The sequence below is a fragment of the Corvus moneduloides genome, chromosome 16 (assembly GCF_009650955.1).
Source record: "Corvus moneduloides isolate bCorMon1 chromosome 16, bCorMon1.pri, whole genome shotgun sequence".
In the NCBI taxonomy this organism is placed as follows: Eukaryota; Metazoa; Chordata; class Aves; order Passeriformes; family Corvidae; genus Corvus; species Corvus moneduloides.
The window spans coordinates 6,708,531-6,723,173 of record NC_045491.1 but is presented as its reverse complement, the minus strand read 5'-3'; the positions used below and the strand labels follow the sequence as shown (position 1 = coordinate 6,723,173).

Genomic DNA, 14,643 nt, shown 5'->3' with positions numbered 1-14,643 from the left:
CTCAATTCCTAAAAAATATAGAAAGTAAGTATGAAAAGAATATATAATAACATGTATAATCTATCTACCTCTATATAAAAGAATATAAAAGACATATAAAAACTGCTATGTAGTGAATAAAGTTCCTTTTGCAATAGGACTCACTTCACACCATCAATGCCTCTGCTCAGCCAGTCCTTTTGGGCTGCTGTACCTTCAACTCTGCACCTCCAGGAGCAGCTCTTAGGATTTATGGTACCCACAGGGATTCATCCAGGATAAAAGGAGTTTTCATCTCCCAGGAATCCAAGCACCATTATACATGGTACTGAGTGGGTTGGATGTATAAGCACACGCAGGTACTTCACCCAGTGCCAAAATCCAAGAAAGGTAGAGCAGGTGCATGAGGTGTTTAGGAGAGCACAGAGAGCACTCTGAACCCTGTCTGAGGTCAGCTGCTGTGCAGAATCAAATCCCTCCACTCTCACAGCAAAACAAATGCTTGGCTGAGAGAAGCAGGACCACCTGCCCAGTGATTTGTGGTGTCACAAGGTGACAGCAGAAGAAGGAATTGAACAAGAAAGCTTCTATCTCCACTCCGCAGCACTGATTTTTGAGAATCCCACCAAAGAAGGGAGGAATCCAGCTGGGAGAGGTGATGGGATGTTGTCACCTGGCCAAAGGCTTATGGGATCTTCAGATGGAGTCACTTGTGTATGGAGAAAGCAGAGCAGCAGAGACTGGCATCAGCTGGTCATAGGAGAGGTAAGTGAACTTTTTATTGCAGTTAGCATTCCAGCAGCAGATTTTGGAGGAATAATATGAAATTCTAGACAGTACAAAAACTAAAAAGTTTGGCAAGATTTTGAAGCTCTCAATAGGCAAAGGCACCTTTCTTCCAGACAGGGTTGTCCAGGACATCCGAAGACTCTCAGTGCTGCACCCTGCATAATTATTAATTTAGTTACGTTGGTCTTGCAGCAGCCTAATATAAATCAGACTAAAAGGTGTCATGATTGCAGTATGGATGGTACCTGTGTTGACAATCCCTTCCATGGGAGATGGCTGCATGCCCACGATAAAATAAGCAAACAATCAGGCAACACATGTGGGACACTTCTCTCCCACTCTGCAAATCTCCAGTCATTAGGGGTAACTGCTTCTCTCTGGGCTCCTCCAGTGAACTCATCTGCACTTGGAATCACACAAAAGCCATCTAAAATCATACCAAAATCTAAATAAATCAGCATCAGAAAATCTGCTGCAGGCATTCAGTCCTTAAAGGACGTGACCATTTTAACACCTGTCAGGGTCATAGCACAGAGCTGAGGAAATAGCCCCGGACAACTCTGCATTCCCAGGAGAATAAAACCAGAAGACACACAAAGTCACCCAGCAGGCAGTGGGAACAGGAGCAATGGCAGCATTACTCAACTGTGTGCAATTTGCTCTCCCTATCTTGATTTAAATTACACTGCCAGAAGAGACTGACAATGTCTGGAATCAAATTGCTTAGAAAAGTGCCTCTTCAGAGAGAGAGAAAAAAATGCCCAAATAACTCGAGTGCAAATGGTCTTGCAAAATGCCTATTGTGATTGGGGACAGCAGGACCTGGGGCTCGTGTTCATTAGGATAATGCTCATGTAATTGTGCTGGGCCAAACCCCCATGAAATGGGGGGGTTGCACCCCTGATATTCCTACAGCGAACACATTAACTTGGTCTCCTCTCAAGAGGGGAAGGAGGCACCATTAAATAAGAGTCTCTTGCTCTGTTCCTGCTTTCTTCACTTTTTCAGGTCAGCCTGGTCTCTGGGGACCATCTTCAGGACAATGGGCTTCTTTGGCTGCATGAAACCTTTTGAGTCCAGGACCAGTGGGATCTTCAGCAGGAGGAAAAAACAACAAAACAGCCATATCAGCTGGGAGAAAGGACAGACAGGACAACAGGAGCCCTACAGCTCACACACATCCCAGATACCACTTGTTTTGAATGCATTTCCCAACTCACAGGTGTACCTACAGCAGGAGCATCACTATTGCTCATGCAAAGCACCTACCAGCTGGTGTTTAACAGCCCTCAGCTCTTGGATGAGCTGGTTGGTGAGTTCGGGCTCTCACGTGGCGCGGTACGAAGAGCTCGCTGCACTGATCAACAGGCTGCACATGGAGGGAAGAGCAGCCAAATCCCACCCAGGGAGCTGCAGCTAAATGGGGGCATGCAGTGCCATTTTGTTTAATGCAGAAGTGTGTTAGTGCTAAGGGCAGCTATATCATAATGGGAGCTGGAGGAGCAATAAGCTCTCTAGGAAGAGCAAAACTAAAATCGCTGCTCAGAGCGAGTTCCAAAGCAAAAGCATCCCCACGTGAAAAGGTTTCCATGGGGTAGGCTGGGAATCTCATTAGAAGCAATGTTTAAAGCTGGTGTTGGAGGGAGTCTTCTTTCGGGAGGAAAGTGTTTTAAGTCTCCCCCACCAATGGGTGGTGCTCATATCCCAGCTCCTCCTCTCCCCCTCAGGACAAGGGTGACACCCCCAGCCCAACAGGCCACATTCAGACCCCATATCCCAGTAAGCTTTGTTTCAGAAAATTTAAGCAGTATGGCTTGGAGCCCAATGTGCCATCAGTGAAGCAGTGAGAAGAGGCTGCAGCTTCCATACACATGTTCCAAAGGGATGATCCAGCATGAAGTTTTCCCTCCCACTCTGATCTGATGTACATGACACCTTCTGTAGAAAAAAGGGCTGAAAGAGCTCCATAAACCTATGGGCACCAATAATACAATACATATTTAACTTGTCTCCTTTTAATTAAAGGCAGTTATAAAAAGAATCAATTTTATGGATTGCAGAGGACTAGAAAAATGTCATTAGACTTGGGGGAGGGTGGATAGGTCACTGCATTGTTAATGGACTATTACAGTCTTTCACCTCCAGGTTACTAGTTGAGCTGCAATCTGAATCTGCAGAGATTCCAGCTGAGCACCCGAGCCAAGTAATAATTTAATAAGGATTTTTCTGTTTCTTACAACAAACGTCCTTTGAGTGACTTGTTGCCCCCTCTGCTCTGATTTCCCAAGCTCTCCTCACCAACAGGATGTAATAATGGCCCAGCCTCTCGCAGCAGTGATTGCAGGGAGCTGGGTTGGGCTGAAAACACCGTAGTGCTGCCTGCCTGAGGCACAGGGAGCTGCCGTCCCCTCAGCAGGGCTGGACTGACAGATCATTTCCAACAACTCCTGCATTTATTTCATGTCAAGCACTCCCACCCTGCCAGGCCCATCCCATCAGTACTGTATGCAGCATTCACGGGGCAAAAACCAAATGCTGGGCAAAACCAAAGCCTGGTGGGATCCTGCTTAGTCTAAAAGAGGGAGAGGGTCACCAATTCAAACTTAACCCAGATTGTGTTTGTTTGAAAATTGCTACCCTTAAGGGACTGCCCTGGCCTGTAAGAGATGAATTTTGGTGTCTGGGATGTCCCACAGAGAACAGCCATGTTTGTGTTGCAAAGCACAGCTTTGGCTTGAGCTGGGGGATATTCTTTTCTTGCTCTCTGGAGCAGGGTCTTCCTAAGCTGGGTCAAACAGACTGACAGTGCACTGTGGGGGAGAGAGCACCCCACAATTTAGGTGAACCCAAAGATAGGCACAGGACTTCAGGGATTTCAGCCTAAACATCCCACCAAAATTGAATATGCTTCTCTAGAGAATTAAAAAAAGCCTCAGTAACTTGCGGCGAACCCCTTAAAATTAACTGAGATTTAAACAGTTATTCCCATGTAACAGTAGGAGCATCTCAGTGGGAGTAAGGGAAGATAACGAGACACACCACCCCACATCCTCACCGGTGTGTCTTTGCAGGTTCTGAAGGAGAAGTTCTGCAACAGGACGACCACAGCCACTTTCATGGTGAGGAGAGCAAACCTCATCCCTATGCAGTTCCTGGGGCCAGCCCCAAATGGCAGGAAGGTGTAGGGGTCAATACCATCTTTGTTCTCTTTACTGAACCTGATTACAACCAAAAAAACCAAGTTAGCAAGAGCTACTGTTCCAGGATGTGTCAGCTTCCAAATCTGAAGTGATGAGGGGTCTGGGAAGGCAAAAGCTTTTTGTGCTTCTGTGCATATAAGAAGAATCCAGCTAAGTTCTTTATTTCTGTCTCAACAGATACCTTATGCCTCTGCTTTTATCCTACTGCTCGGATTTGGTTGTGCAAATCCAGGTGCTTTGAGTGACCTGGGAATACTGAAATACACTAATGGATTTTGTAACTACTCTTTTCTCAAAACTCTCTCTCAGCTCTAAAATGGAACCCAGATTTCAAACCCTAAACCACAGAGGTCTACAGCTCCACAGCTTCCCTGTAGATCAAAGGACCGAGTGAACACAAAGATGTTCTCCCCCTGCGTGACTAAAGGCAGGGCTGCTTTTGAGACATGTCAGCCCCACTCCTTTCCTCATCATGAAAAACAGGGAAGAACAATCAGCTTCACAGAGAAATTTGCCACTGAGCATTTTCAGTAATACTTCTTAGTGATCAGCTAGTTTTCATGTCAGAAAGCTTTTCATTCCCAGAGCATGAGGACCAGGTACAAACCTCAGCCGTGCTAAGTCAGAAGTGAAGTATCTCACTACTGAGACATCAGCACATCTCTCTGATGAACTCCCAGCAAGGCAAGTGAGCCCTAAATAGTTCCTGTCCAGCTACCCATGCTCAGTTTGACAACTGGAATAAGGGTGTGGCTACTGGAGCAACTGGTGTAGCCTGGCCCATTGCCAGAGCACTCCCATTTGGGTGTTTCCTTCTGAATTCAACACAAGGTGACCATAGGCTCCGTAGGTGCTCCTGCTTGATACCACTGCCAAATTTTGTCCCAAAGGTCACCACACACCAGGATTAGCTTCCAGGGGTATTTCAGCTCCAGGTGCAAGAGCAGAGGTCTCGTCCTGCTCTCTCAGGACCAAGCCTCAATGTCTTGGTGGCTACCTGAAGACTACCAGGTTCATGGTATCCCAGGTCTGCCTTGGGCTATTGCCTCATTTTGCAGGGTCTGACAGAGCTCCTAAGCAAAGATTGCTTCATAACTTGAGTTAAAAATTAAGTTTTATTTCCTACCCATCTTTGCCCTTCCACTGCTGATTTGCAAGGCATTGTGCCAGTCACCCTATGGCTCTTGCTTTAATATCTGGCCATAAACCCCTCAGTGTTACAGCTGCTGGGAGCTGCTCTCACTGTTGCTCCCTTCAATGCAGTTAATTAAATTCCATGCACAGTTTATGGATGTAGATCATAAAACTCCCCTCACGGTAATGCTGGGACTAGATGTCAGACAATGATAAATGCCTAATTTAAATGTTATAATCACGCATTCCCCACTTTTGCTGCCATTCCTGCTCCCAGGGCTGAGGTGGAGCATGCAGCTATTCCCACCACAAGGCCCTCACCTCTCAGGCCTGAATTCGTCCGGCTCTGGCCAATACTGCGGGTCCCGGTGCAGCACGAAGGCTGGGATCAAGACCACCATTCCCTCTGGAATAGTCACACCATTGAGCTCCACAGTCTTCTTGCAGACCCTCTCAATCCGGCCCCCGGCGGGGTAGAGCCGGATGGATTCATTCACCACCATATCCAGGTACTCCATCTGAGTGATGGCGTTGTACGTGGGAGTGGCCTGGGAGAGGAATGGGGGGCTGAGAACACGGCACTGCAACTCCCACCCCCACAGCCACCCCCCCAGCGCTTCCAGGGAAGGGGGAGTCTCAGGGCCAGCACCTCTGCCACTCTGTTTCCAACCTGGGTTTGCAAGGCACAGGTGGGAACAACCCCAGCATCTTCTCACCCTCCTTTACCTTGTTAGGCAGGTGCGCATCCACCTCGTCCTGGAGTCGCTGCTGCACGTCAGGGTGGATGGCCAGGTTGTAGGCTATGTAGCTGAGGGTGGAGCTGGTGGTCTCATAACCAGCAAAGACAAAGATAAGAGCCTGGGCCAGAACCTCCTCATCACTTAATGCTGAAAAAACGCATAGAGGAACATACAAGAAGCTGAAAACTACAGTAATCAACCCTCGTGAATTCAGGATCCCAGTCACCAGTCTAAGTAACGCTACTCCTAGCTACGTAACAGTTGGTAAAGGAAACATCCAGCTTTCCCTCTGGTACCACAAAGGGGTTCAGGATGCAGTGCAGGGTGTCCAACAAATACCCTGTCCTGGCACCTCAAAAGTTTAGAAGCATCCTGCCTTGACTGAGGTTGATGGATTGGGACTGTGCCTTGGCTGAGCCATTATTTTCTTAGTTTACCTAGGATTGGGAACAGAGATGAGCCCACAGGTGAGCAAGGTACACAAAGAATATGTGCTTTGTGTGCTTTTTGATATACAGCCAACACTGCTGGCCTTCAGAGGCCAAAAAAAGAAATGGGGGTAAGGAGACACTCACTCTTTGCTCTTTGTTGCACAAACACACCTCAGGATTTATCCCAGGAAATGGGACACAATAAAAATATGGCTGATCTGTGATAAACATCACTACAGCCCCACTACTGAGACCTTGAATCTTTCATGGGATTAACGACTAAAATCCTCTCCCTGCTTCCCTCTTAAATGGCTAAGGAACTACTGCTTTCTGCTGAGAGGAGAACACATCTCAAGACACACTTTTGTCCAAGCTGGTCTCCGCAGACTTGGAGCCATCACGTGAGTTCTGTGATTCAATCATGAGCTGAAGGAAATCCACCCGGTCCTGGGGAGAAACAGAGGCAGAGAAGATGTGGGTGAGGAGGAAGCAAACCTTGTCCAGCACAAGACCCTTGCTGAGACACCTGCTCACCACTCACAGCTCATGGCTTCAGCGCATGATGAGGTCTGGACTACAGACCCTCTATGAACACAGATGTTCTCCACTTGGACACAAAAGCAGGGCGTGGTTCTAGCCTTTCTCAGGTTTGGTGGGGTTGGAGAGCAGGTGACACACCACAGCTTCTGAAGATGCCACCAGGTCCCTCCTGCACTCAGGACTTCTCCTGAAGAGGACACCTAGGCTGGACTCACCGTGCTGCTGCCCTTTTCCCGTTCCTTCTTTAGTTTTCTGAAGACATTCTTGAAGAAGTCCATGACGTCTGAGGGTAACAGAGTCACCTTCATCTTTTCCAGCACAGGGATAACAAAGGGGAACAACACTAGAAGGAAAGAAGAGACCAACATACTTGAGCTCAAAGGGGCCCTGAGAAAGTCAGAACTGGCACAAAGCATAGAAAGGAGCAGTACATCTGGACCCTGATGTTGCCTTTTTGATGTTGCCCTGACCCTTTTCGTTGCCTCCATCTTTTTTTACCTAACCATGGCTGGGATGCAATAGCACTAGAGAATCTCCTCCATGTTACCTTATGACCACAATACAACAATAAGTGCAGATCTCTGTGATAGAGCAGCTCTCCAGCATCTCTGCAAACAGGGTCTCTGCTCATAGCAGGATGCTGCTAAGACCCATAGAGGCTGTACAAATCCTGGCTGTGGCTTCCCTGGGGAAATATTTCTGCAGATCTGAGACTGTAAATCCAATCCTGTAAAGTGCTAAGCATCTCCCATATGGCAAAAAGGACTCAAAGACATAAGGGAGCTACCAGAAAATGCAGCACCTTTGACATCGATTCAGGGCTGTATGAGATGTGGTTTGTCATACCTATGAGTAAAAACACAGGACTTAGGAAACTGAATTGGAGAAATTTCTTAATGTTGGTGACAAAGGGGTCATTGGGGTTGTTCATGGAGTCAACACTGACACTGAAAGAAGTGCTGGTCACCACATCCACGCTGTAAGCTCCAAAAATGCTGAGTAGAGAAGAAGAGAGAGTGAATGAGATGAACCCAACCACAGCAGTAAATAAGAGCCCATCTAGAAACAATCCTTGTGATAGGGAATCTCTCTTAAAGCAGTAGCCACCATTGTATTTACTGAAGTTTCCCCAGTTGCATTCATTTCCTCAATTTTTCTCTGCTTCAAAAACCTAAGCTGTAGTTGGAAAGCACTGAACTGCAGACCAGGGTAACAAAGACTATATTCTGATTTTCATCTGTAAAAGAGATTGCAAAAATTACATCCAAAAATATCACATCTTGTGCAGCTTCTGGAAAAATTCTGGAAAATGCTTCCTTTCTCAAAATGCATCCCCAGTAAAATGAAATGGGGAACAGGGCACAGCTCTCCCATCTGAGCAAAGCAGAGCACATCAAGCCCACTGCTGAGGAACATGCCATGCCCATGACTGCTCTGGAGTTTGCTTCCATAGCTGACGAGGGCTCCATGCTGCAGTGCGGAAAAGGCTCTCCAGAACAGGCTCCTCCCCACACTGAATACAAACCCTTTGCTGTCAGCCTCACACAGTTACTCACTCCTTCGCAGCCACAAACTCATCATTAGCCACTTTCTTCTCAGTGTTTTTCACTAGTTTTTCACCATAGTGATTAATGATAGGGAACATCTGAAATGCAAACCAAAGCAGAAAGCACTATTGACTCTTTCCCTGACACCAAACAAGGCTGGGCCACACTGCCATCTGCCACTTGCCATGTACGGCTTGTGGGGGGAAGTGCAAGCAAGGGGAAACTCATTTCCAGGCCTCGGACGTCGCTTTCTCTCATCTTAACAACCTGCCCAGAGAGCTCATCTGACTAGGACTGAGCAAGGCTCTCCTCCAAAAATCCACACACAGCTCCCATTCCAGCTAAGCATCCACTCCAGCTGGGAGTGAACATGGCTCCTGGGCGCATAGAAAATGGACAACCATGGCCTGAGTGATGTGTTTAACAGGATGAACATACAGGCCATAGTGCCAACAGCCCCAGCTTGCAATACTTGTGTGCTGTTTCATCCCCCACCCCTTCTCCTGACTCCCTCCCTGGGATGGCAGACAGATACTGTATTGCTGAATGGTACCAACAATGCAGGTGTTCATGGATGTGGTCCTGCCAAACAGGGCAACTTCCCCATTTGAGGGGAAGGTCTGCACTCAGAAACAGCTCAGTTCTCTCTCCAGCTACTGATGCAAAGTACCAGTGGCCTGAGCTTTACCTCCTTCAGCTTCCCACTGGTGAAGGTTGGAGACAGCACTGTACGAATCCTTTTCCACTGCTCATCTGCAGCCACATTGAGGGCCGACTCCAGGATCCCGTTCAGACCAAAGTTCTGCACAGGAGAACAGGAGACAGGAGAATGTTTACAGCCCACTTCCACATGACAGAAATGCAAAGAAAAGCCTTCCATGGAGTGTTGACTCAGCCCCTGAAGTCATGCCAGCTCTACCTCAACCAGTAAACAGAAATGGAAACAAAAGTCTAAGAGTCATAAATGACATCAGCCCTAGGGCACAACCAGGCTGATGGCCCAATGTCCCAGCCAGAGTGGTCCCTACACCTCTCTAGCAGAGTTTTGATGTTGGTACCATCAATAAACTGGGGCACATCAGAGAGCAAGTACTTGCTGAAGGGCTCAGAGGAGAACAGAAAACAAGAAGAAACTCCTTTCTTGCTGCATGTACTCTGTACTGGACAGCAAAGCATGGGACTAGGCACCTACCCGGCGATTAGTAAAAATGTTGTAGCACTCTTTCACCAGGATGTTTTTGATGAGGATGGGGTCCAAAACAGCCAGCACGGGCTGCCTGCCATCATAAATCCTAAGCCAAGAGAAACCCACAGTCAGTTCATCCTTCATGGTCAGTTGGAGCAAAAGCAGCCTGCTCCGTCCATGGCCAGAGCCATGGCACAACTGGTTCAGGCCACCTGAGTCGACTCTGACAAAACAGCTGGAAGGATGAGGCTGAAACTTATTTATTATGTAGTAAAACAGGACAAAGGGGAAAGAAAGTGACAAACATGGGCAGCATGAGCATTTCTAGCAATTGTCTGTGGTACTGAAGAGTTGCCAAAGCTGTGTGGGTTTAGATAAAAGGCAGCTTTTTGCCATGATGTTGATGCCCTGCACGCAAGCTGTCTGAGCTGTTTCTACTACTGATGGCTGGAGACAAGAAATCCACACCAAATAACCCACCTGTGGGGGGAACAGATTTCCTGTCTGGCCTACAAGGCATTGAGAGGCGAAAAACTCATTTGTCTCCTCCATTTTCCAATCAACAGAGACAGAAAAACTTAAAAGTCATGGTGTGGGCTAAAGGGCAGGGAGCCTTGGGCCACAGCTGAGGGAAGCTGCCATCTTCAAGAAGCTTGTGAACATTTAATCTTTAGAAAAAATGCACCAGGTTTTCATGAAGCCTCACAGGATTTTTTTGCAGAGCAATTTTGTTTTGGTTTGAGAGGCTCTCAGTAGAAACATGATAAGAGGCCCCTACACAAAAGAAGCACTGTGCAGGGAGCAGGGAGGCAGGTTGAAAGTTAGCTTGTGCCCCAGCTCTGGGAGAAGCAGGGAGCAAGATGAAAAACACCGTGGCAGCCTGCAGCTTGCTTTCTGCTCCAGACACACAGAAGAGCAGCTTCAAAGGCAGGAGGCTCAGTTTGACACCAAGCAGTGGAGGTGATTTTCAAAGCTTCTGCAAACAAATGACCCCACAAACTGGTCATCACCATCCCAGCCCCACACCACACTGAAATCCCAGCCGGAGAGAAGCCTTGGAGAGATGGATGGAGACTTTCCCAGTGGTGAACCTCAATTCTCCCAGGCTGTCACTGCTGGAATTACAGTGCTGAAACACATGACAGTGGTGTACCTTTTCCCATTCTATTTTGGGGCTGCAGAGCACCCCAAACTTGTAGTTTTGTTCTGCAGAAACTCACCCCCAGATTTTTCCATACTTTTCAAAGCATTTCTGATCAAATTTGTGGACTCCCTGGAAAAGAAGAAAGGAGAAATGAACAGTTTGCCAGTGAAAAGTGATCAAAGCAGGTCACAGCTGGCAGCACAGTGCATCCCACAGCCCCATTCTAAGTGGCAGAGGTTGAGGTTGGCAGGTGCATGGTCCTCTTAAGCATCACATAGATGCTTAGGGGACATTTGCATTGGAGAGAAAAAAGAGAGCAGAGATTAAAAAAAAAAAAAAAAGGCACTTTCAACTTCCACCAGCAAATCTGATCTAAAAATGTAACGAAGACAAGGTATGACAGGGTACAAAGTTTTAGTGAGCAGAGTTAGGAGGCAAAACTAGATCCCAGGGTGTCCTTTCACCTTCAGCTCAACAAGTTAAAAGCTGCTGCTGCCTTGTCCTCATATGATCTTCCTCTGCAGTTACTGAACTGGAGTGAACATGGATTTTTATTTGTTTCCATCAGGGTTTTAAATGACGTTACGTGTAAGGATGAAACTTATGGGACACGTAACACTCACTAAACCATTAGTAAGAGGCAACATGCGTGATGTAAACCCAGCAAACACAAGTAGAACCCCTCTTTTATTGAAGCCAATACACTTGTTCTGCATTTGCAATCAATTACCTGGGATCAGCTACTGCCTCGTTATGTGACAAGGTTTGGTAGTTTGATATTACTTGAGTTTTATTTAAAAATCTATTTGTCTGGCCCAACAGCAAATGGTTGGATGAGGCATTGCTGAGGCTAATTCAGCCTCTTCATGTTGACGATAAAAAGGGCAAAAAAACATGCAGTTCCCAGAAAACAACAGTCTTAGGCATCTCTCCAGTTTTTTTTTTTTTGTTGTTTCTAACAGAACTTCAGCTGCTCAAGAGCAGGTAGAAACACAGGGACAAACAAAAAACTTGAACTACAAAGTAGTTTTAAAACACAGCACACCTCATTTAGGTCAGCCTGAACTTTCATGTTCTCTGTGTGTCCAGAGAGCTTCCCACCTAAAAGCATAATTTTCATCTGACTGAATCAAGGACAGAGGAGAGAGATGCCCAAAGAATGGGGGAAACAGCATCAGCCACAAGAAGGCTCTAAGGCACTACAGAGCAGCAGCTGCTGGTACTCACATGCTGGTACTCCAGGAAAGTCCCCACAAACGGCAGAGGCCTTGGGCCAGGAATGCCCAGCTTCTTGAAGGTCCGGTAGGGCCATATCCCATAGCTGCCAAGCAAAGAGCATGTGAGAAGCACTTATGCAATGAAAACACAAGATACTTCTTCCTGAAGCACGGGAACTGCTTAAATAACTGGTTCCTGTCACATTTCACAGAGAAAGCTGAAATTATGGACAGCAGCAGCCCTGCTGAGGATACTCTTTGCAGTAAATGCGGGATCACCTGGGGTATGTTTTGATGGAAGACAAAGGCTGAAAGGAGCTGCAGCCCAGCCTAGGCAAACCAGCGTACATGGGCACCTCAGGGCTTTATTCAGGGCCTCATTTAGCCGCCCAGATCAGACTGCCGTGCCTCGGAGCGACTGAGTTCTGAAGCTGAGGCTTGCCCTTGTGTTAGTCTTTGCCAAGACCTCCTGCGATGCTCAGGTGGCCGCGCTACAGCGGCACGGCAGGGACATAAATTACCACAGCAAAATTAAGTTTTTGCCTGCATAGCTCATTACAGTTCCCCTGAGCCACATAAGCCTAAGTTTTGCCAACAGAACTACTTAATCGGGGGGTTCTGCTGGCAGCAGCTCCGGCATCACCCTGCGCTGCTCCCAGCTCGCACAGTCCAAGGACGCCACGGGCGCTGCTGTCTTTAAACACCCGGAAGTTACTCCTTCTTGGGAAAAGTTTTAAAAAAAATAATAATCAAGGATTCCCTATGATTCACCCCGTCCAGCCCAGCTCGCTCCTTCCCGCTGGCAGCGGGGCCGCGCAGCCCCCCTGAGCAGCCCTCGCTGTGCCCTGAGGGCAGCGCTAATTCACTCGAACCTCGCCGGCACCGGGCTCTCCTCCTGCCCGGTCCCCCAGGGGACCGGCCTCTACTTACAGGGCCACGAGGCACAGGAAGGCGATGAGGAGCAGCCAGGTGACGGGAGACAGGCTAGGCAGGAGCTGCATGGTGCCCGCTGTCCGCCCGCTCCTGCCGCCGCCGCTGCCCGGCCCAACCTCTGCCCGGCCCAGGCTCTGCCCGCCATCACATGCGGGAGGCGGCGCTTCCCCGCCCGCTCGGAGCCTCAGGGCCGGGCCCCGGGCGGGTCCCCCCGGACCGGGGTGTCGGTCCCCGCTCCCCCTGGGGCAGGAAATCGCTGAGAGGGCGGTTTGCTCAAACGGAGCAAAGGGCGGCAGCGCCCCGAGCTCCTCGCGCTGCCTGTGGAGGGACAAGGAGCTGTTCCTGTGTCCCGTCTGTTCCAGCTCCGGGGGCTGTCTGTGTCTGCGCCTTCCCCTGTGCCTCCTCTCTCACCTCCATGTATCATGTCCTGTAGCTCCTGTTTAGGGTCCAGGAGGACGCAGACCTGCGCCCAACACCTGCCCAGGCTGAAAGGGGCTCGTTGCCCTCAGGCAGATCCTTTGCAAGATACAGTCCTGTATCTATGTGGCAGCATAACTTGTAGTCGCGCCTGTGCCGGCGGAGGCTCTGCCTGATGTCCCGCTGCTGGGAGCGGTGCCTTCGGTGCCCTGCCACCCCCAGGGAGCCACCAGGGCAGGGCAGGAGGTGCTGAGGGCCGGGCGGTGCGCGGGCACAGCGCCAGCACTCCCTAGCCGTGTCACCTGGGGATGGATTCCCACATCCCCATCTGTCCTCGCCGCACTCAGGGTGCACAAGATGATGTTATTTGGCTTTAGGCAGCTCAGTTTCCCCCTCAGACACAGACACGGGACTGGCTGCTTTCTGTCAGCGAAATGGGAAATGCATTGCGTGTATGGAGACACACTGGGGCCTCTGGCCAGTTTAGTTCCAGCATATGCAAACATCCCGTGCTGCTGGGCAGGTGTGGGGATGGGTCAGCACATGGTGTCCTTCGTTCCCATCACACTGGGAAGGGCCACAAATCTCTTCCTCTGTTCAGTCCAGGACTGTCCCCTTCTCCGTGTTCCCTGAACGCACCACTAGAGCCACATGGACCCAGCTAAGGACCCTCCATGCACATCACACTCACCTGCATCAGACATTACTCTCCTGCCTTTGACACACTCAGCCTTAAAGAAACCCAAGTGCTTCTGCAATTACCTGCCAGTCAGATCTCACGTGGCTCTACCCACAGGCCAGCAGTGGATTTTGCCTCTGCCCAAACATTTCTTTTGTCTCATAAAACACATGCAGCATGGGCTGAGCTGCGGGTGGGTCCAGCAGTCACCTCCACACTTAGGTGGAAGAGCTGAGCAGCAGCACTGCCAGTCTTGGTAGGTCAGTGTCTCAGACATCTCCAGCATTGCACAGCCTCGATGTGCTCAATGATTCACATAACCACTTGCTGACAGTAATCAATTAACCATTTTATGGAGGCACATCCCTGATTCCTGCTTCTCCAGGCTGCTCTGAAGAACTGAGCTCAAGCAGCCTGCTGTGACAAGAACTTTATTCTCCATTTTATGGGATCTGCCCCTTTTAAGACACCTTGAAGCAACTGTACTCAGGGAGTTATCCCTTCTCTTGCATCCAGAGGCTGGTTCTTCTCCTTGACAGGTCCCATACCAGAAGGACATAAAGAGCAGCAGTGAGAGGCAGGAGGAGAAACCAGGTGCTGGAGCAGTAACTCCCTGGCTGGGATTAGATGCATTTCTTCTCTCGCGCAAACCCTTTGATTTTCCAATAACTTCTAACAGCTGTTGTGATTTCTCAGAGGGAAGCAGG

General features: G+C 48.9%; 1 protein-coding gene across 1 annotated transcript; it reads right to left on the bottom strand.

Annotated features, from left to right (window-relative positions):
* Positions 1-725: 725 nt before the first annotated feature.
* On the bottom strand, positions 726-12,999 carry LOC116452110 (cytochrome P450 3A29-like). Its single transcript, XM_032126266.1, has 13 exons — positions 12,838-12,999; positions 11,918-12,011; positions 10,767-10,819; positions 9,553-9,652; positions 9,049-9,162; positions 8,370-8,458; positions 7,660-7,808; positions 7,029-7,156; positions 6,636-6,720; positions 5,829-5,989; positions 5,424-5,650; positions 3,824-3,986; positions 726-1,860 (listed from the first exon to the last, which is right to left on the bottom strand). The coding sequence occupies exons 1-13, from the start codon at positions 12,906-12,908 to the stop codon at positions 1,765-1,767; spliced, it is 1,530 nt and encodes a 509-aa protein (XP_031982157.1). The 5' UTR covers positions 12,909-12,999; the 3' UTR covers positions 726-1,764.
* Positions 13,000-14,643: the final 1,644 nt, after the last annotated feature.